The sequence below is a fragment of the Bufo gargarizans genome, chromosome 2 (genome assembly GCF_014858855.1).
Source record: "Bufo gargarizans isolate SCDJY-AF-19 chromosome 2, ASM1485885v1, whole genome shotgun sequence".
Classification (NCBI taxonomy): domain Eukaryota; kingdom Metazoa; phylum Chordata; class Amphibia; order Anura; family Bufonidae; genus Bufo; species Bufo gargarizans.
This window is the reverse complement of record NC_058081.1, coordinates 155149900-155174251: the sequence shown is the minus strand read 5'-3', so window position 1 is coordinate 155174251 and position 24352 is coordinate 155149900. Positions and strand designations below refer to the sequence as shown.

General features: G+C 40.8%; 1 protein-coding gene across 1 annotated transcript in view; it reads right to left on the bottom strand.

Moving 5' to 3' along the window:
• FBN1 (fibrillin 1) overlaps nucleotides 1-24352 on the bottom strand; it is a 249299-nt gene that overhangs the window by 163057 nt on the left and 61890 nt on the right. The window contains exon 7 of the mRNA XM_044279629.1: nucleotides 1278-1475. Within this exon, the coding sequence (XP_044135564.1) occupies nucleotides 1278-1475 (198 nt within the window). The remainder of the gene's footprint in view (nucleotides 1-1277; nucleotides 1476-24352) is intronic.

Below are 24352 nucleotides of genomic sequence, written 5' to 3'. Positions count from 1 at the left end.
AATGGCTTCATGGCAGAGCGGGGCTCAGGGGGCGTGGCTTACTATAAAAAGATTACCAGACAGATTTTTTTAAAGTATATTTGGAAACTCCTTTTTACCCTGCCTCCAACAATGTTGTGTAAAGTACTTATATAGTGACCAACCCCTTTAAGGTTAATCTGCATCCATAGCTACCAACATATCCGGGGACATTTAAAGAGGACCTGTCACCAGAAAAAGCAGTGCAGTACCCACTTTTTTCGGTAAATTTGCACAAACCAAGCCCCTTTTGTGGTCGACCCCGCCCCTTTCCTAGGATTCTTGGCAACAGTGTGTATCATGCAAAAGCATGTTTTTTTTTAAATCCCATTTGCTCAGCAGAAGCAGAATTACTCTGATGTCTATTCTCTTCTTGAATCCTTCATGGCACTCTGAATGCCCTAATATGAGTGCGTCACACAAACTATCCACTAAAGACTCTTCGTGCCATATCCTCTGTGCAGAGGCCAGTACTCACATGCAAGAGATCAGAACGAAGATAGTCTGGACTGAAATCTACTGTATTCTGCTTTTCTGATGCATTTCATGTTTTTTTTTATGTACTGTACCTAAGTGAAAACCTTACATAAAACTACAAAATTCCCCCACAGTGCTGGAAACTTAGATTACTCAACAGTTTAGTATATGACTGCCTCTGCTAACTTTCTTCAGCTTCCTGCCAGACATCCAGACAATAAAAGAATTTATACAGCTGGAGGTATTAGACCAAAAGCCAAAAACTGTGTCAGAGCTCTCTATCAGGAGGCATGCTCGGGAATAAGCGAGGAACATCTGGGCGAATGCAATGATCTGAACCAACTGCACACTCTCCAGGAGGATAAAATGTCAGAGACATAGGTGGATAAGCAACTTTTTCACAAAGTCAAACCAAACAATCTGTCAGCTGTTTAATGAGTGGCAGTAATAATTCCGTATGTATTCCATTATAGTCCAGCTTTATTTGAAATAAAACTTCTCCATCTGAGGTCATGTTAAATTATCTTCTTTTCTGTCGGAATGAGGGAGTTTTTGGCAAGGAGAAATTCATTAAGGCCTTGGCTCGTCTGTCTGACCTGAGTTGCTAATGCCCCCCTTTTTACATCACGCAGTCACTTAGTCGTGAAGTAATGTGCTTGACAATGATTTTCCATTCTCTATGCACAGGCTGGGGTATGAAACAAGGCATGCTGTCCAAAGCCCTGTAATTCTATCAACATTAGGACATTAGCCGTTATAACAGCTCCATGTACTTTGCATACCTTGACACGCTCCTGTTCGGATGTTTGGAATAAAGCCACGACGGCAGGGATGTGGTTGGGCTGGGCACATCTCGCACGGGTGTCCCCATGCTCTCCCCACTGTGGCGCAGCACAGCGTCTTCGTGCACACGATACCGCTCAGCTGTCCTTGACACATTTGGTTGCTTACAACAGAAAAGCAAGGTCCCGTCCTGTAATCTGGAAATAAAAACCAACAGACACTTGAGAAAGACAGAACACAGCCTCCAAGGCAAATCAGAATCTAAACAATGTTGTCTTTGACATGGCCAGCAGCCAAAGTGTTCCTAGAAGTTATAAGCCATGAAATCTTAGTGGTACTGCAGTATTGATTATGGTTCTACCAGGGCTGTGGAGTCCGTAATCCAAAATTCTGAGCCCTCTATTTTCCATACTCCGACTCCAGCTCTACCTCCGACTCTTTCATAAATGGCTTATGTGTAATAATTAGAAAATTTACTGGAGTCAAAACATGGTACATACTACAGTTCTACAGTTTTGCCCAAAACTGACTCCGACTCCTCAAGTCTGACTCCACAACCCTAGGTTCCACAAATATATGTACAGAGAGACTACCCTACAGCAGAAGCTTTTCAAGTAACAACTGTGTGTCTCTTACAAATTAGGGCCTGTTCACACACAGGGGTGCACCACTTATGAGGCGAGGTGAGGCGATTGCCTCAGGCAGCACCGGGTAAGGGCAAGAAAGGGGCAGTGGAAGGGCCATGGACAATCAGTGCTTCCATTATGGAAGCGCTCATCGCTACATATTCAACTGCATCGCTGTACTCAGGACAGCATTACAGTTGAATGCTATCTCCCTGGCCTATCAGAGGCCGGTGTCATCACAGGCTGGTTAAGAAATTGGCATTGGGAAGGGGGGCGCTGTTTCAGTTTTCGCCTCAGGCAGCAGAAAGGCTAGATGCACCCCTGTTCATATGGTGGATTCTGACGCTGTCAAAATCTGACACGTATACCGCAGCAGCAACAACCACAGTTTTTGTTGCGATTGTTCACTTCAGATGCCACAGACTCGTTCACAGCTTAGCTCTATTGAATGGAACGAAACCGCTAGCGGACAGTGGACACCCACTGCAGCTTCAAGCAGCGGCTATCTGCACATTGCGCCAAGAAGGGACATGTCCTGTCTTGGCACAGTGGTGGCTTTAAACCACCAGCCTATGAACCCCACTGATGCTTCCTACTGACAAAACCACTGTAAAAAATCCATTCAAATTGAGGCGTTTCATGTTTTGTGTATTACAAAGCTTCCTGTTAAAAGCACGTGGTACAACTAGCCTGAATTTCAATAAGACATCCTTCGTAACAAACAATTACAGCGCAGTACTGCCAAAAACCGACCATACTTGGAGAAAACACCACCATCTCCATGACACTGAGAACATCTGGACTATTGTACATGTCATATTTGAATGGTGGAAACTTGGCAGCAAGGGGCGCAAACAATAATTGACATTGGCAAAGAAGGTTTGGCATCTAAACATCGTATTTTGTAAAGTGCAATAATATCGCCAGTTTGGACTATAAATGGCAAACTAGCTAAGCTCTGTACCAGTTTAACCAGGGATTTACTAGGGGCTTTTAAGGGCAATGCGGTATCAACGTTATTCTGAGACACTTATTTTGGAACATAGTAGATATGTTGGTGCCCAGAAGTGCTTTGGTATTTTTTTTCTACTATTTACAATAATATTTTTTCTACTATTTAATATCCATAAGCCTACTGAAGTACAGAGAGTTAGAAAGCATGTAAAGAGCTAGTCAAACCCAAGCACAATTGCAATCCAGTCAAGTCATGCTGTGGGTTTTGTCCATGGTTTTCCAACATTTGGATTGCAGTGTTGGTGGGGCCAAATTAAGGCCACTTTCAGACTAGCGAGTTCCACGCATCGGACTCGCAGCATGAGTACGCAACAGCTCCCGTCCTGACCTCCCAGTACTGACAGGGTCGGATAGCATTATATTGATTTATGATGCTATGTAACCCTTACAGGTCTTGAATGTATTGTATAACACTGACATAATGCTGTCAGTGTTATCCAATACATTCCAGAACTGTATGGGTTACATAGCACGCCGTCAGTGCTGGGAGGTCAGGACAGGAGCTGTTGCATACTCATGCTGCGAGTCCAGAGCATAGAACTCGCTCATCTGAAAGGGGCCTAAGCTTCACAGAAGCCCCTGGGCCAGCGGAATAGCTATCACCAAAGCAGCCACTATGGGCCTGCACATTTACCCTACAGTGGCACTGGCACAGTAGACAGACTGTCCTGTGCCCAGCACTGCGCACAGGGAAGGGGGAGGGGCATATATATTTTTTTAAGCAAACATAGCTGCAGTAGCTGTGGATTCATCTGAGAGATGCATGCCTGTCTGCTGTAAATGCATACAGGATACTGTGGGGGTAAGGAAGTAAAGAGTAGAGGAGTAGGTGACGGAGGAACAGAAAGTGACAGGGAGCGAGGGCCAATGTAGAGGAGTCACATCATGTGGTGGAGCTATTAGAGGGTAAGGTGGGACACAAACAGTTAGATCTCTCGGGGGAGAAGGTGAGCGGACCAGAAAGGGGAATTGAAAGACACAACCTGATAGGGGCTCTGTGGCAGAAGGTGGAAAAGGGGAAGAAATCACTTGATAGTAGGTGGGCTGAGGCACTGATGGTAAGACAGTGCGGGACCTGATCAGTGGCAGAGGCTCTGAGTAGAGGGGCACACACTAAAAATATTTTACTGAAACCGCTGTCTGTACAGAAAATAAAAAAGGCAGCAGCTTCACGACCTTTCTGGCCTCCCCGCCACATTATAGTTATAGCAGCCACCTCTCGTGGTTGAAGGAGTGATGGAGGACGACTTCCCTTGTTCTCTCTCCAACACTCCATCTTCCATCTAGCTGCACTGCCAGCCCCAGCTCCTGTGTACTTTCCATATCAGCTGATCACAATAATTAGATCTCTTCTAAAACAGAGGAGATATATTTCTGCTTTGTGATGCCAGCAATGTGGGTCCTTCACCATATCCTCCATGGCCCAAGCAGCGCCACCTCCTCTTATTAATGGCGGCACGGCCACAGTGTGGTCTTCATTAGTTAAATGAAAGGCAGCTGCGGATTAATTGGCTGCACGGTTCGTGACCACAGCACGACCGCAACCGACCAGATCACAATCGTGCCATGTGATTGTATTCTAAGGGGCTGTTTTAGTCTCTAGTGACTTATTACATATGCAAGGCACTGATGTCTGCAGTTTCAGCTGAGCATCAGTCCTAACCTGTAGATCTGGTAGAGACCCCTACTTCCTCTTTAAATGGGTATTCCGTATGAGACAAGTTGTCCCCCATCCACAAGAGGATAACTTTAAGATGGGTGGGGATCCTACCACTGGGACCCCTACTGATCACGAGAATTGGGCCCTGTGGAGGTGGATCCACTAAGCCTCTGGTCCAGATGAGCAGTTATTTTGCAGTATGGACAGGTAGCACTGGTGCAGCAAAGCAGAACAACAGATGTAGCAGTGTTGGAAACATTGCAGAAATGGAGATGTAACAGATATGGTGAGTTGGTGACATAGTAAAACTATAGCAGAGGTGATGATTTAATGGACTCAGAGATGATGCAGAGTCGAAAGTATAGCAGGGCTGAATATGTTGCAGAGTTGGTGCAGTATCACAACTGAAAAGTTTGCAGTGTAGCAGGGCTGAAGATGTTACAGAGCTGACTGAAGTATTTACAGAGTTGGTGATATGGCAAAGCTGAAATTGTTGCAGAGTTGTTGGCAAAGCAGAGTTGAATTTGATAGTGCAACAAAACAGAGGCTGAGTTGGGGTTTTAGCAGTGCTAAAGCTGTGGAAGGTTTGTTGTTAAAGCAGAGCTGAAGCTGTGACAGGGACGAACATTCAGATTAGAAATGAGCAAAGTTTTAAAAAATTGATTGGCAACTTCGCTAAGAAAGCAGTGCTGAATCTGTGACAGGGAAGAACATTCAGATTAGAAATGAGCAAAGTTTTAAAAAAATTTGATTGGCAACTTCGCTAAGGTTAGAAAATAAATTTGATTTGTTCCGAATTAATTCATTGCAAATCGCTATAAATCAGGTATACCCAAGCCACGAACGGCCACACCCGTAATGTCCTCCTTCACTGTTAATGGCCGCGTGGCGCTGTACTCGACTATCTCAAGAACTCCCATAGAAATGAATGCACATTTCCGACCAGACACTCCAGTCATTTGAGGGGAGCTGCAAGAGGCCTGCAGGGGGTATGGGTGCCCTGTTCTTGTGATTAGTGGGGGTCCCAGTGGTAGGACCCCCACTGATCTTAAAGTTATCCCCTATCCTGTGGATGGGGGATAACTTGTACCAACCAGAATACCCCTTTAATGGTGAAAGCAATGGGGCTTTGTCACGGACGTACTGGGACATATGGATGTCCCCGCAACAGTGAGTGGCAGGAGATCTTTGAGACTGGCAACACGTGGTTTGATTTTACATGTTTACCTTGTGGATCAATAGGCATCTGTGTTGTTTATGGTACTGGCCACACACTTAACCTCCAGGTGTTGCTTTGGCGGTTATTTAACTTTCCCTATTTATAGTTGTCTCTCCCACAATGCTGTGCGGTTTATAGCTTCAGATGGACGTGTGGATAGCTGGTGTTTGGATCTAGGCTGAGTTCCTGGTGCTGCCATAGCTTCTTGGAAGTTAAGTGTTACCTTTCCCTTTGTATTTTGGCTTTTCTGTGTGCTGCATTTCTTTGTTGTTTTGTATTAGGCCTTAGGGAGACTCCTGTTCATCCTTCCTTTTGGAGGAACAGGATGTCTCATTCCTGTCATCGGTACCAGGGGCCTTTAGGGTTAGATAGTTAGGTATTAGGTGTATGAACTCACCTACCTCTGGGGTCTGTTCATACTGGTAGTCAGTCATGGCTTTGATTAGGGTTTTCACTAGGAGGTGTCCATCTTCCTTCCCTACTTTTCAGGCCTTATTTCCTTTTCCCTTTCCCTCCTATGTACGGTGTGGGGGTTTCCCTCCCACAGTAGAGCGTAACAGGCTTCCCTGGGTTTCCTCCATTCCCTTTATATCAATCCCGTCAGTGATGCCCAGCAAATCTAGCAAATTTTTAGGCAATAGTTTTCCTCTCGATCCACTGTGGATTTTCAGCGGGCTCGCTACATTGGTTGAAATTACTCACCCTAAAGCTATATTCTTATTAATACTACACTGAACAAAAATATAAACGCAACACTTTCGGTTTTGCTCCCATTTTGCATCAGCTGAACTCAGATCTGAAACATTTTCTACATACACAAATTCAGGAACTGGAACACGCTGTCGTATACATCGATCCAGAGCATCCCAAACATGCTCAATGGGTGACATGTCCGGTGAGTATGCTGGCCATGCAAGAACTGGGATGTTTTCAGCTTCCAGGAATTGTGTACAGATCCTTGCAATATGGGGCCGTGCATTATCATGCTGCAACATGAGGTGATGGTCGTGGATGAATGGCACAACAATGGGCCTCAGGATCCCGGCACGGTATCTCTGTGCATTCAAACTGCCATCAATAAAATGCACCTGTGTTCGTTGTCCTTAACATATGCCTGCCCATACCATAACCCCACCGTTACCATGGGCCACTCGATCCACAACGTTGACATCAGCAAACCACTCACCCACACAACGTCTCACATGTTGTCTGCCATCTGCCCTGAACAGTAAAAACCGGGACTCATCTGTGAACAGAATGCCTCTCCAACGCCTTTGGAGATGGCTTATGGTAGATAAATATACATTCACTGCACGGGCAACAGCTCTGGTAGACATTCCTGCAGTCAGCATGCCAATTGCAGGCTCCGTCAAATGTTGCGACATCTGTGGCATTGTGCTGTGTGATCCAACTGCACATTTCAGAGTGTTCTTTTATTGTGGCAAGTCTAAGGCACACCTGTGCAATATTCATGCTGTCTAATCAGCACCTTGATATGCCACACCTGTGAGGTGGGATGGATTATCTCGGCAAAGGAGAAGTGCTCACTAACACAGATTTAGACAGATTTGTGAACAATATTTGAGAGTAATGGGTCTTTTGTGTGTGTAGAAAATGTTTCAAATCTTTGAGTTCAGCTCATGCAAAATGGGAGCAAAACCGAAAGTGTTGTGTTTATATTTTTGTTCAGTGTATTTACCCAACTCAACATGAACATGACTACTAAGATATAGACATAAAGGTCCATCTCAAGTACCATACACTTATTACTGCTAATAATTACATTATCTTCATAATAACCCTATTGTGTGCATGAGCAAGATAAATACCAAAATAATACAATTAAAGGGCACAGGTCCTTATGGGAACAGCCTCATTCGGGGATTCCTAGAAATATAGTGTTAACAGGCAATTGTGCCAAAGTTTCATTGTCTATTATTCTTTTCCTTGGTAACCTTTATATTATAAAGGTTTTATAGAGAAATAACTGAAACAAAGTGCACAAATACAGTGTGAAAAAAGTAATGCATGGGAACTCCCTCGCTGCACGTGATATTTTGGTGTAACTCGCTGTAGCTTTGCTATAAATGGCCTCTGTGGTTTAGCTGCATTCAATGAGACATTTGTGTCACTGTAATCTCGATTTCTGGAACTCATGCAACAAAAACAGACAATTCTGAAGTGGTCAAATACCAATGATATCGGTTGGCTGAATGTTCGTTCAGCTGACCACTATTTTCTCTGACCTCTCTATAAACAGGCACACTTGGTTTGGCCAACAAGGAAAGAGACAAGCCACTACCAGACACCTCTGATGGTGACCTACCTCCCGGCAAAACAATGGACAATGAAATCCAACACACCCAATCCTTGTTTAAGCCAAGATGTGGTGGTGTGAAGGGACAGTTGAGACAGCATTATACACAGATTGCTAGCAGATCTAATATCTATGGGCAGCCTTATAGTAAAGGCATTTAGCATTAGATAACTAATGTGAAAAGTGACTCCACTGAAATATACAGAAAGGGTTGTTCCCATCAAAGTAATGGCATATCAAGCATGGAAAATTTCCGCATGGAAAAAAATCTGTGAGTGTAAGTAGCACGCTGCCTATTCTCAAGGAAAACATGAATGGGGCTAATCCTTGTGCAGATCCGCAGCCGGAATCAGCAGAAGTCTGACATTAGTGAACATTTCCCTGGGATCACTGGGGTCCCCCACCGATAATGAAGTGATGGCATAACCTAGAGGTATACTGTCACTTTACAACATGGGAAATTACATTTTTAAGTGAAAGCCACATAAGAACCATAAGGTGCGTCGATTCATTAAGACTGTAGTTTCACACACCAGGCTTAGAGTTTAGTCAAACTAGTAAAATGTGCCAAAATGATGAATTATTCATGAATTTGGCTCATTTTCTGAAGGCCATACACAAGAAAGTCAAATATATGCCAGTTGTGACATAGGGCACATTTTAATGATAATTTATGCCAGTTTCTGCCATAGCTTATAGTGCCTCTGTCAGGACACAAGAGACACTTTTCAAAAACTGAAACCGTGGTAAATAATAGTGTAACTATGGTGTATGCCATGACTAAAAGAGGCATAAAACCTATGATGAATCTGTCCCGAGGTGTATGTTTGTATACAACATTTAAGTTGCAATAAACAAGGCAAATTGTCATAGGATGTAGAATATACGGTAGTTCCACACAACAGATTCAATAGCACAGAACCTAAAAACTAAGCATTAGGCCTCTGTGGACCAAAACAAATACCTCCATGGCATTTGGTGCAGATTCTGCCCTAGAAAACATGGGATGGCTGACTGGAAACCACTTCCCATTGTCTTGCATTCATGCAGCCTTGGTTTATTATTTTCCAGACCAGCCCAAAAAAGGTCCAAGTCCATCTGTGGATCAGCCCCATCGGGCATATTCCCTGACGTATACCTCCGATTGATGACAAATGCTCCATTGACTCACGTTGTAAAAAAAATGTATACCATATATAAAAATTTTATTGTATTCATCTGTATGGTAAAATACTGCAGAATACACTTTGATACAGTAAACACCAGATATGTCAGACACTGTTTAGGCATCTGCTGGGTGCATGGAGCATTTCCAGTGTGTGTGCCAAATGTGTTCACAACAGGAGATACAAACAGTGCCTCAGCTGTACTAGTACCGTTTAATATTTTACACTAGCACAACATCATACATAACTATATCAATACATTTATCAATATCCCAAGCTCCATGTGTAGGACACTTCAAATCAAAGCTGATGAATATTTAAAGACTATGTACACCTTCAGAGGCAAATTTTTGTTTATGATTGCACTTTACTCATTTTGGGCTAAAAATATTTTTTTCAATTGGTCTTTATGAAAAATATTAACTCTTATCTCTAATTTACTAAGAGGTCATAAACACTTATCAGTAAGATAAGAATGGAGCTATAATGAGTGTTTATAATGTCAGAGAGAAGAGATAAGGAGCCCATCAGGTGAGCTGGCTGACGGAGGAGAGAGAAAATTCAGATCCCTCTATTAGAGCATCTCAGACCTGTACAGAAAAAGGGCTCCATATTTGTAATAAAGACCAATTTAAAAAAAGATTTTTAGCTCAAAATGAGTACAATGCATTAATAAAAAAAAGATTGTCCCCACAGGTGTACATAGCCTTTAAGTTCAGATGGATTTTAATAGAGATTTTAATAACTTAGAATGTTATTATGTGTACTTTAAGCACTTGGAATAGCACACAGCAACAGACGCACTAGAAGGGCCAACCCATCAGTCTGTCATGATCAAATGCATGAAATCAAATGAAAAATGCTGTCAACCCAAATGTATGCTTCTGAAAGAAGGTCAAGGCACTAAGCAACACTTAAACGAAATAGATTCAAGTAGTATATAGTATGTGAGTTATACGTTGTAAACACATGACTTCATTACATTGGCCAGCAGTGGTCAACATCTGTTCCTCCAGCTGTGATTAATCTCTGTGTCCTAGCATGTTCCTGCAGGAATGATCTAAAACTCCAAGACAGTTTGTCAGTTGGTGGTTAGATATTGAATCACACAATAGTGACTGGAAGAGAATACTGGGCATTGTGGGCAATTTGCGTCAGAATCAGCAAAAATGAGAAGCAGAAAAGAATGAGAGAAGACATTATCTTTACTACAGATGTACTCAAAGGCTACATTCCATGACATAACGAAATCTAAGTAAGTGGGCTTTCTAACATAGTAACATACATTTATGCCAGAAAAAGACTCTATGTCAGTTTAGACTTATTGTGCCACACTGATCCAGAGAAAGGCCAAAAAACCCATGAGGCAGTAGCCAAGCAAATCTGGCAAACAGAATAAATCCTTCAATCAATGACCCATCTAGAATATTCTAGATTCCATAAACTTGTAAGAAAGGCATAAATGCCCCTTTTAAACTCTTTTAGTGAGTTCACCTCTGATAGTGACTTCCATGTTGGCATGGAATGATCTTTCCTCTAGTCAAAGAGGATGTCCCCTTGTCACGATCACAGTCCTGGGTATAAATTGATCATGGGAGAAATCTCTGTATTGCCCTTTGATATATTAATACATAGTTATTAGATCTTCACTCAGCCGTTTGTTTTTAACACTAAATAACCCTAAGGCCTAGTTCACACGATCGTATGGCTTTTCTAGTTTTTTGCGGTCCGTTTTTCACGGATCCGTTGTTCCGTTTTTGAGTTCCGTTGTGTTTCCGTTTCCGTTCCGTTGTTCCGTTCCGTTTTTCCGTATGCCATGTACAGTTTACAGTAATTACATAGGAAAAATTGGGCTGGGCATAACATTTTCAATAGATGGTTCAGAAAAAACGGAACGGAAACGGAAGACATACGGATGCATTTCCGTATGTGTTCCGTTTTTTTTGCGGATCCATTGACTTGAATGGAGCCACGACCCGTGATTTACGGCCAAATATAGGACAAGCTCTATCTTTCAACGGAACGGAGTAAAAGGAAAAACGGAAACGGAAGGCATACGGAACACATTCCGTTTTTTTTGCGGAACCATTGAAATGAATGGTTCCGTATACGGACCGTATACGGAACACAAAAAAACGGCCCGTACACCCGCAAAAAAAACGTTCGTGTGAACTAGGCCTAACTTTGATCACCTTTCTAGGTACAGCACCCATTCCATTTATTACTTTAGTTGCTCGCTTTTGACCCCCTCTAGCTCTGCTATGTCTTTCATGAGCACTGGTGCAAAAACTGTACATAATGCTTCATGTGAGTTCTGACTAATGATTATAAAGGGGTAAAATTATGTTCTCATCATCTGTATCTATCAACCATTTTTAAAAAGTTGCAAAAAAGATGCAATCTTAATCCAAAAGAGGGGTGGTGTCAAAGAAAGTGTCTCTAGACATAAATGTTCTGTTTAAAGATGCAACAAATTTATCACGGTGCTGTTTGATAAATATGGCACAAATGTTAGCAATGCAACTGACTACAAAAGTTCCCCTCATGAAACGTTTACCCCTAATGTACAGTGCACTCGGAAAGTCTTCAGATCCTTAAATTTTTTTCACATTTTGTAATGCGGCAGTCTTCTACAAAAAAAAATTAAAAATCAAGTCTTCACCATCAATCTGCACTCAACACCCGATAATAAAAAATAAAAAAGAATTTAAAAAATGTGTGCAAATTTATTAAAAAGGGAAAATTTAAATTTCACACGGGTATAAGTATTCTGACCCTTTACTAAGACACCTGAAATTTAGCTCTGGGGGCCTCCCATTTCACTTGATCATCTTTAAGATGTTTTTTCGCCTTGAGTCCACCTATGGTAAATTCAGTTGGTACGACATAATTTAGAGAGACACAGCTCTGTCTATATAATGTCTCACAGCTGACAATGCATATCAGAGCTAAAATAAAGGTATGAGGAAAGAACTGCATGTACTGTAGAATCCAGAGACAGGATTGTGTGGAGTATCTCGAGAAGGGTACAAAAAAGTTCTGCTGTACTGAAAGTTTCCAAGAGCACAGTGGCCTCCATAATTCTTAATTGTAAGATATTTTGATCAACCAGGACCAGTAATCAGAGGAGAAAGGCTTTGGTAAGAGAGGTGACCAAGGACCCACTAGTCGCTGTGCTCCAAACATCTTGTATGCAGATAGTAGAAACTTCCAGAAGGTCAATCATCACTGCAGCACTCCACCAATCTGGGCTTTATGAAAGAGTGGCCAGAAAGAAGTCTCTTCTCAGTAAAAGACACATTAAATTTTGCAAAAAAAAACCTAAAACCTAAAGGACCCTCAGACTGTGAGAAATAAGATTCTCTGGCCTGATTTTTGGAGGAAAGCAGGCACTGCCCAATACCATCCCTACAGTGAAGCATAGTGGTGGCAGCATCATGCTGTGGGAGTGTTTTACAGCGGCTAGGACAGGGAGATAGATTAGTGTTGAGGGAAAGCTGAATGAAGCAAAGTACAGAGATGTTCTTAACCAAAACCTGATTCAGAGTACTAAGGACCTCATTCTGGGCCAAAGGTTCACTTTCCAACAAGACAATGGCCCTAAGCACACAGCTAGTGGCTTAGAGACAACTCTGTGAATGTCCTTGAGTGGCCCAGTCAAAGCCCTGACTTGAATCAAATTGAACATCTCTGGAGGGACTTGAAAATGGCTGTCCACTCATAGTCCCCATCCAACCTGACAGAGCTTGAAGAATGGCAGAAAATCCCCAAATCTAGATGTGTAAACCTTGTGGCATCATACCCAAGAAGACTTGAGGCTATAATCACTGCCAAACGTGCTTCAAGTACTGAGTAAAGGGTCTGAATACTTCTGTCAATGCAAAATTTTTGTTTTCCCTTTTCAATAAATTAGCAAAAATTTCTAACATCCTGTTTTTACTTTGTCATTATGGAGCATCGAATGCAGAAAGATGGGGGAAATTTTGAACTTTTTTTTATTTCAGCACAAGGCTGCAACATAAAATCTGAAAAAAGTGAAAGGGCCTGAAGACTTTTCAAACACACTGTATTTCTAACATATTCTTCATCAGAGTCAGCTCTTCTGGACAGTTCCTACAAGAGACATCACTTTTTTTTCTAATATAAATATTACAAAAGAATGGAGTATTCCTGTGTTAGCATCACATTCCATCTGGAACGTAGAATTTCTTTCCCAGAAAAATACAGATGCTTGAACGAGGAAACCTAACAAAAAGTACATTCAGGGTAAACAATGTTTTTATAATGTTAAAAACAAACGAGCAAAATATAATTCACAAAGTAACTAAAAACATCCCATCTTATCAGGTGCAGGGAATTAAATAAATAAATAAAATACTACTTTTACTGAATCTTCTCCCACAAAACTATATATCAATCTGCTCAGCTCTTTCTGCTCTATAACATGCTGCCTGCAGGTCAGACAAAGTTACTGGCAAACAGTGAGTGAGTATGCTTGAGCCACAACACTGGAATTATTCGCTGTATATTAGGGGTGAGCTCAAAGAATAAAAAATGTTGGGTCACTTAGATAGTAAAATATGGTACATAACCAGCGATACGTAAGTATGCGCAACAGATAGCGGGGGGGGGGGGGACATTTCTGTATGTGTGTGTTAAACTACCGTTGACTGAGATCAATGTCAACCTGACCATGTACCTAAATTTGTGGGTCAATGTTCAGTATACAAACACTACTTTATAAAATACACAGAACATCCACAAGGCTATTGCCATTCGTATTCATTAGGAAATACAGTCTGTAAATATACTGCTGGTTTTATATTCTGTTGATCATTTTGTTTGTTTTGCTTAGTAACTCTTTAGTAATCTGCTCTAAACCGCGAGACACGCAAGATTTGTTATATTGCCTTAAAACCTGGCATCACGCAATGTTCCTACCATAAACTGATTGTACAAAGGACTAATACAAATGTGACATTGTCCCTTAGGCCCCACAATCCTGCCAAATAAATACAGCGATGCTTAAAATCAAGGCCTGCACAGTTTTATGACCCAAGAATATATCAGTATTCAGCAGTGTTATCTCCTGTGTCAGGCACCATATTTCTGTGCCTGTATTGGCACAGTGGGGACAACAGAATTATCGTATGTATAAAGGAGATATTTTATTATAAAATGGCATCTTCATGGTCTACCAGGCTTTCCCTAAAATTCAAACAACTGATTACACTGTCAGCTCCAAGTTGCATGTTGGTTTTTCATGTTGTTGTGCCTTTTCTTTGTGCTAATCCAAGTATACACAAAAGTCACAGTGACAAGATAGACAAGACTGACAGACACACAGTGGGACGAGAGTGGAGATATTAAGAGGACAGAGAAGTGTCTGTATAAATAAGGTGATCAGGCACTATCAAGGTTCACATGAGACCATGTGGATATATACGCGAATATAGAGCTTATTAATATTTTGTTGTTTTATTATATATCTACCTAACCTATCGTTACTACTGCTGCCCACATATTTTGTGTTTGAGGTGCTTCTAGCAAGGTAATTATGGCAGAAACTTCTAGGGTTGCAGGCATAGTATCTACTCTGGGGTCCAGGCCACCTACTCAGCCAAAAGGAGGGAAAGAAAACTGTGAGGCTGTAGTCATGGTGGAGTGTGGCCCTATTCCAACTTTGCCACATACTGCATACAGTGGGTAAACAGCAAAAAGAAGGTCAAACTGGAACTTTGATACTGCAATTTTTCTATATTTTCCACTTATTAAAAACTATAAATCAATTTTATATATTATATATTAAAGAGGACCTGTCAGCTCTGGTAACCTGTCGTTTTTAGTAAATATTTATATTCTGTATGAAATAATGTTTCTGGAACACTTTTCTTTAGAACTCGGCATCAGCGGTATGCAGGACGGCTTGTGTTGGCAGCACGGTGTCTCAGAGGTTAGCACTGTTACCCTATAGTGCTGAGGTCCTAGGGTCACATCTGAGGACCAGCATCTGCATGGAGTTTGTATGTTTCTTCCCATACTCCAAAGACATACTGATAGGGAATTTAGATTGTCAGCTCCACTAGGGACACTGAGCGATGATAAAGGGTGTAAAGTGTTGTGGTTCCTCTGTTATTCCTGCTAGTAATTTAGAAGTAAATTGACAACTGGGTGTTACCATTCCCCATGTCAAATGATCTATGTCTTTACAGTACAGAGTTTGGCATTGGCTGGACATTGTTAGGGCATTACCACACAGCGCTGGAGTTGTGCCGAGTACTGCACAGTCATGTCAGCTGCAGTGGGCTCTAATTTAGGGTCCATTCCCACGTCCGCAATTCTGTTCTGCTTTTTGCGGAAAAGATTAGGCATATTCTATTATAGTGCCGGCGAAGTGCGATCCGCAAAATGTGGAACGCACATTGCCAGTGTCCGTGTTTTGCGGATCTGTGGATGGACCCTAATAAGGATGGCATAGTTTAGGCCTCTTGCACACGACTGTATGGCTTTTTCAGTATTTTGCAGTCTGCAAAAAAACTGATCCGCAAAAAATACAGATGACATCTGTGTGCATTTCGTTTTTTGCAGAGCGGAACAGCTGGCCCCTATAGTACTATCCTTGTCCGTTATGCGGATAATAATAGGACATGTTCTATCTTTGAACAGAACGGAAATACGGAAACGAAAGTTATACGGAGTACCTTCCATTTTTTTTTGCAGACCCATTAAAATGAATGGTTCCGTATATGGTCCGTATACGGAAAGCAAAAAACAGAACGGAAAAATAAAACGTTTGTGTGCAAAAGGCCTTAGGTTGTCTTCCTTGTTATTGTCTGTGTGACTTTGTGGGTGTCACATGGCCACTAACCATGAAAACCGACCAAACAATGCGGCCCTAATTAGTTAATTGGACTAAAAACCACGTGGTCAGACCCTACGGCCTCAGGCTGGCAGAGCCTGTATTGCAGCCCGCAAACAGCAGGTCCGCAATACGGTCACTGGCAGTGTGCGCACAGTTTCATGGATGCAGACTCAGTGCTTCTGTGTTATTTCAGTCTGTGCCTCTGCACTGCAAAAAATTAGAACATGCTCTATTTTTTTTCCGGTTTGGACGGATCGCGGACGCATTGAAATGGTCTGGATGTGTCAGCTCCAGCCACACGGACGTGCACATGCATTGGGGACTGCAATTTGTGGTCCCCAATGCAAGATACTGGCGACACATGTTCGTCTGCATGAACCATAGGAATATGCAGGGACACACTCCAATTAGTAACACACAGTTATCAATTTATTCATACATTTCTAACAGGAATAAGGATCCTTTTAGATGTGTGAGTGTCACGCTCTGGACTCGCAGTGTGAGTATGTGGCAGCTCCCGTCCTGACCTCCCAGAACTGCCAGGGTCACATAGCATTATACTGATTTATGATGATATATAATCCTTAGAGGTCTGGAATGTATTGTATAACACTGACATAATGCTGTCAGTGTTATACAATACATTGCAGAACTGTAAGGCCTCATGCACACAGCCATTGTGCAGCCGTTCCGCATTTGCGGTCCCCAATGCACGGGCAACGTCCATGCGGCGGCCAGGACAGACCGAGACCCAATCAACTTGAATGGGTCCGTGATCCGGCTGCACCGCAAAAAATAGAACATGCACCGCAGCTCCGGATTGCGGACCCATTCAAGTGAAGTTTGCGGGCCGCAATACGGCCACGGCCATGTGCATGAGGCCTAAGGGTTACATAGCATCATAAATCAATATAATACTATGCAACCCCGGCAGTGCTGGGAGGTCAGGACGATAGCTGCCGCAGACACACGCAGTGAGTCCGCTCGTCTGAAAGGGGCCTAACAGATTACTAGCACAACACAGAATGTTAAGACAAGATGCACCAGGGTTGTTATTTCTGTAAAACGCACATGTCCGGAGAGGTGCTTTTTAAAAATGTATTGGAAAAAAAAGTTTGTTACAAATCATGATGTAACTCTTGCTGTCTTTTTTTTCCAGCCATTTTCACAACATTAACTCTATAGATAAAAAAACATGAAGAAAACACTAGTAGGCTAACACGCTGGTTGCAAAGAACACCCAAATAAGCTACAAAAAGCAAAGCAAAAAACACAGGTGGCCAAAAAAAACCTGCATGTGGTTACACTAGCATTTTTTTACTGGTAAAAAAAAATACCAGTGCAAATTTCTGCATGCACTGAAATTAAGCCTGTTATCTTAAGCTTCTGTGTCTCTGACAATGCTAGCATCTAGAATGTAGGCATACTATATATGCTGTTGAATGCTTATCTGGCACGTAGACAGCATCAGTCTGTTAAATACAAGCTGCTACTTTCTGCAGGCTGATGAAGGGCACCATTCATAGAAAAAAAATCCTGATTATTTAATGCCAGTGTTTTTCATCCATGGTGTTTCTGCATCATGATCACCCCATGAACAGTGAAGTTAGTGCCTAGTGTCAAAGCCATAGACTGTGCAGAGCATGGCTGGAGATTCTGTGGAGAATTCAGTGCATCTTCTATGTTTGCAGAGCTTTACTTAGTTTGAGCCTGTTTTTATTTACTTAGATTTGCTTTCTTTTTTTAGTCCGGGCAGTCCATGCGCCACACAGCAGTCCTACAATAAGGGTACAGTGAGGCCGCAGAACCTCATGAGCTTACAAAGTGCTTCCTTCATGAATGTTACTTTACAAGACTTCACTTTGGGATAATGCATGCAGACTATATTTACTGCACCCAGAGGCATGCCATAATACTGCATTGATGAAGCGCTAAAGGATGAGACTCATTTACACCTTCAGTCGTAGCAGGTAAAGACATTTAAAATGTAACCAAGCAGAACAGCCTGAAGGACTGGACTTGGCCACAGAAATGGTTCTCCAAACAAAATAGTTTATATCTATGAATGGTCAGTCAATATTCTCACTAAGTAGAATGACAAATGTGTCAGAATAGAAATCTCAGACAGGAACATCCATATTTTTTAAAAGGAACCTGTCACGTTGTCCATGAGGTGTGATCTAGCAGGAAGAGTTGAGCAGATTCCTATATAATAAAATTATACGGTAGCTTGTAAATCATTAATTTTAATTCCTGCTCATTCAATATGGGTGGCCTTATTAGTAGTTGACATCCTTCTGTGTATCGGTGTGCACACAGTGATAGTAGTTAATCAATGAACAGAACCGCCCAATGGACTTCTAAGCCCAGGATAAGCAGAGATAAAATAAAAAATGTCAAGTTCTACTGAATATTTTTCCATAAAACTATAGATGAATCTGCTCAGCTCTTCTTCTATAAATGGAATTGGGACCCTGCACTTGTAAGCTACCCTACTAAGTAGATTCCTAGTGGACCGGTTTGTCAGGGGGTCATCTGACATGTCTAAGGAGGACTTGTCACTGCTTCTAACATGCCTGTTTTATTAGCTTCATGCATTCCCAATGTAATACAATTATTTCTACTAGAAGCTATGAATGAATTGCTAGCAGTCTGCAGTAAGGATACAGAGGGGTGTTACCAGTTGGGGGGTGTACCTGCACAGACTCACTCTATCCAATCAGTGCTGCCATTTTCAGACTGTGCAGGGACACCCCCCAACTGGTTAACACCCCTCTGTACCTTTACTGCAGACTGCTAGCAATTCACTCATAACTTCTAGTAGAAATAAAAAAAGGACGGCATAACATAGAGCCATAAGAATAGATGCTCCAGAATTGTTATTACATGGAGAATGCATGAAGCTATTAAAACAGGCATGTCAGGAGTGGTTTTGTATTAATTGAGATAAATAACTTTATTTGCGGGGTATCGCCCGCTGATGCTGCCACCCTGCCTTATTTTTTAAAATATCAGTATGCTTTTTTGTTGAAAGGGGCTTTCATTTATTTGAATTAAAAGTTGTAGATATTCAATAAATAAAAAAATATTTATCCTTTTCAAAGCACTTTGCTTTGCTAGGAATCGGCATACAGTGTGATTTCAAAATGAAAGCGTCTGTAGTATATTCTTGATGGAGTAATATACTAAATATATACAAAATGTATACAATTTGTGTATTTTCCGTAATTGGAACAACAGCTCATAAATTCATATCTTACAAAAAGATTTGTTTAATTATTTTCCATTCCAAAACCATATGGATAAAACCATATACAATGGATTTACCATGGATAAAACCATATACAATGACTACAATAAAAGTATTGTGCAAAAGTGATTTTATGGAAATACCTTACTCATGCCAGTTGAGGGAATATTCACAATAGAATATTACTGAATATGGCAGTGCAGAATAAACCGAAAGAATAAAATAAGCAATTTCAAGGAATTAATTGAATATACAATGATTTCTATTCATGTAGAAATTAGTCACATGATTCTGTGAACTCTGGTAAAAGCACTGCATCTGACCTGTTTTGAACACGATAGAGTTACAAGTTCTCCTAGTCATCTGAATGGAGGTCAGGCTATATGTCCCAAGGTAGAAGGTTCTCTGGTCTCTGGACAGAGATCAATAACATCTATCAAGAGCATTTTTCCCATTGCAGTGTTTGTAGGGCTAAAGATTTAATAGAGCAGCTGAACATTTTACAATCTTTTAGAAGATGTAAAAAAAAAAAAGGGAAGTGAACTCTAGCACACCCTGTAAAGCATAAATTTCTTACCAAAAGAATATGTGCTCTGTACATTGGGTCAATAATTACTCACTTTCTTTGGAAATCTACCAAGCGACTCCACCTTTTATAACAGAGTTCACTGTTTCAGTGTGTGACCAGTTCTACAAACGGCAGTGGTACATGATATATACCAGTGGCTTATGTCTTACCCCCAAAAAGGATTTGGCAACAAAAGTGTGGATCTCATATCTCAACATTTTCCAAGGTTAAACAATGAAAAAAATGTTTGCAGAAACGACGTTACTAACTCATACCTTATGTAAATAGGAACGTGCTCTGGAATTCTTAATTAGTTTCAGTTTTTAAACAACCCAGTTAGTTAATGACAAGTTGAATAAACATTAAGATCCTAACGCCTCTCTGAACTGCAGTTCCATGTTTGAGTATTTCAACCTTTCAACAACTTTCATAGCAGTAAAGATGAAGTCGTAAACCACGAGCTCTAACAACTGGATGACAAGCAGTAAGGAGAAGCCAGAGAAAATGCCCACTGCTGACACTAAATGGGCACCAATACTTTGGTTTTCTTTGCTAGAGGAGCTGTGGCTTAACTTTCGCTGCCCCTCAAAACAGCAAAAGGCCATTTAATCGACAACAAACTTTGACTAAAAGCAATGGGAAAGCAAAAGTATTCAGTCGAAAGAGAAAATTAAATTCATGGATGGACAGAATAGTAGAGATAAAGTAGAGCACAGTATAAGGTAGATGAGAGGCAAACAAGCATTCATAGGTATGCATTCATGAATGTGTGGTCACTGATTAGTATAACTTTTTAGGAAAAAAACTCTACCTTTACCCAAACATCTTATTTTGTCCTAATTTCCCACTACTCATGTAGTCCTGTCCATCAACCATCTTGTTAAACTTCCTGTCCCAATGAGTTGGCAGTATTTTATGGGTAATTTTAAATATTATATCTCCATGGTCATCTATGGATGGGCTTTTATGTTCCTCAACCAAAAAAATAAGTCTGTTTCTGCTGATATTAATTTATTCCCAATATAAAGCAAGTCATATATCTTAAAACATAAAACTGTTGGCTAAACAGTGGGACAAAAAGGTTAAACTCCTGATGAAAATGACTATGGTTTACCAAATTTATTTTAAAATAATCCACTTTTATAGAGAGTCATTTAGAGGTTAGAGTGCGTAACTCTTACAAGAGACAGTCACGGTTTCAGCTATTTCAACCACGTTTACCACCTGCTGTAGGAGCCCACAGAAACTGCACAAGTCTTCACAAGCGGTATGTGGCTTTGGAGGGTCAACCTCGGATCTCTAATGCAGATTCCACAGCAAATACAGGTGAAACTCAAAAAATTTGAATATTGTGCAAAAGTCCATTTATTTAAGTAATGCAAATTAAAAGAAATTGCATTAATTCAGCTTAAAATTAGAATTTTGTGAAAAGGTTCAATATTCTAGGCTCAAAGTGTTGCACTCTAGTCAGCTAATTAATCCATACCCCCTGAGCAAAGGATAACTGAGATTGTGACTTTGGGGTTTCATAAGCTGTAAGCGATAATCATCCAAATTATAACAAATAAATTCAATAAATGAACTTTGCACAATATTCAAATTTTTCGATTTTTACCTGTATGTGTCTGATGTGTGGACATAACCTACGGTATGTTAATGCTTGATTTGGCTATAACTACTGGACCCCACTTGTAAATTACTTAGGGAAAACAATCTCAGGTTCATCTGTATCAGTTGGACACACTGATCTTGAACTGGTACTAGAAGTGTACCACCAAACAAACTGCAGGTTCTATATCCTGGTGTTTAATTTGTTCCTACCATAAAATAAACACCAGAAATATGTCTTCCATTGCCTACAATCTTCAACATAAAAATGTTCTGTAATTACTGCACATAGCTTGCAGTTTTCTCTATGCAAGATCTGACTGCATCCATGTGCAACCGGCAGCCAGCACACCACATCTGTCCCTAGAATTACTGTCCAAGCATCATCTCTGTCCAACACAGAGATGAATCCAAACAATGATGTACTATGAATTAAGTCATTCAAGAAAAACAGATGCTTGAGATGGGTGGTAGTAATGAATGCGGAGTAATATGTCCAACGGTGCAGGGAGTACGCACATAGCTACCGTAGCACTATGTAAATCATCTGATTGACACGACAGTAAGACTAACCATTTGTTTCATGAAAGTAAATATACTCCATGGATATGAATGCCATTACTCAGCTGTAGCAACAAAGCACAAATATTTAGAGGATTCTTCAGGAAGCAACATAAAGACAGATGTCTTACCATAATAATCTTTATTTACTATGTTTTTGAGTCCTATGGAGAAGCATGCATACAGTAACAGCAGCAAGGTTAAGATGGTCTACAGTACTAATATGCAGATTCTACGTCTTTTTGTAATCACAATTGAACATGATGAAGAACATCACATTTTCTACACAAGTTTGTTGAACCAATTGTACAAAAACACACACTTCAGTTATGTCCACCATTTTAGCAATATGAAATAGGTTTTGTTTTGTGGGAGCCCACCTACTTCTATCAGAACCCTGATTACTCCATACTTGATGACAGTTCTAATATCGGACCTCTACAATTCCATTTTCTAAGAATTAAAAGATGTGACTCTTGCAGAGGAAAAAAAAAAATTACATGAATTTACTTTCTTAATATAAAATCTCACTAAAACGAGAAGCAAACAGCAGTCACTTAGCTAGGGACTGTATTGTTAAAGTCAAGTCTTCTCATCTGGATAATATCTTCATCAAACTTCAAGTAGCCAAGAATAAATGGAAGCAGATTGGTACATAAGTATGTGTATATATCAAATATAGCTATGCAATGTTTCCCTGACTACTACTTTTACAACTACCACATGTAATTATATTGTTTTAACATATTGCTGTAATTACTATTAACTTACTCAAAAACAGTCTTTATGGAGGTGTCTTAGGCTACTTTCACACTAGCGTTTTTGCTGGATCCGGCAGAGTTGAGCAAAAACGCTTCCGTTACTGATAATCCATTATGAACGGATCCAGTTGTATTATCTGTTAACATAGCCAAGACAGATCCGTCATGAACTTCATTGAAAGTCAATGGGGGACGGATCGATTTTCTATTGTGTCAGATTGTGTCAGAGAAAACGGATCCGTCCCCATTGACTTGCAATGTGGGTCATGATGTCTTGTTCTGCATCCTAGGACGGAAAGCAAACCGCACCATGCTGCGGTTTGCTCTCCGGTATGAGAAAAGAACGGGATGCATTTTGGAGCACTCTGTTCTGTTCAGTTACGTTTTGTCCCCATTGACTATGAATGGGGACAAAATGGAAGCGTTTTTTTTCCGGTATTGAGACCCTATGACGGATCTCAATATATATATAATATAAACGCTTGTGTGAAAGTAGCCTTAGAAAAGTAATGCTCCACTGAGCCCCTTAACAAAGCTGTATCTCAGGTTCTTATCTTTTTCAATATGTAATTTTACAGAAACAGAAGTTGACAGAGAGTAGCAAGAAAGACTTAAGAACAATAAATCAAATGTTTTCTTCTTTCTTCTACTCACTCCAAATAAGCTGTGAGTGCGTGAAATCGTTTGATTCCAAACCTAGCTAGACACAAGGAGCAGACCTTTATTGGTGTTAAAGATCACATTTGAGGCCTTATAATGTGGTGGGTCAACCAGCAGTGCCTTACACTTTTTAAAGGGTACCTGTCATCAATTTAATGCTGCCCTCACTCTAATTTCGGCGCTGTGTCACTCATGGGCTAAAAGTAAGTGGTTGCCGAGAACCAGGATCATAATCATTGCAGCAAAGGCCTTGAAAAGAGTCAAAGGTACCTGAGAAGAGTCAGATATTTATGAGCTCCTGCTCTCCCCACCCATTTGCTGATGATTGACAGTCTTCTCTTTACCTTTCTCCCAAGAAGAGAACCTCCAATCATCAGCAGATGGGCAGGGAGAGCAGGAGCTCATGAATAACTGACTCTTCTCAGGTACCTTTGACTCTTTTCAAGGCCTTTGCTGCAATGATTATGATCCTGGTTCTCAGCAACCACTTACTTTTAGCTCATGAGTGACACACCGCTGACATCAACACATCTGTCACTATTTTATGTTGTCCTCAGTGAGTTCAGCAAAAAAATGATGACAGGTTCCCCTTAAGTGTTTCTGGTGTGGTATATTTTAGAATAGTCAACGCATCTTTAGTGTAGTCTAATCTTGTTTTGGTATTTTTGGAGGCATGGAAAATTTCAGATGATTTTACTAACAGATCGGGAGCTTGTGACCTACAGGTGAAACTCGAAAAATTAGAATATCGTGCAAAGTCCATTTATTTCAGTAATGCAACTTAAAAGGTGAAACTAATATA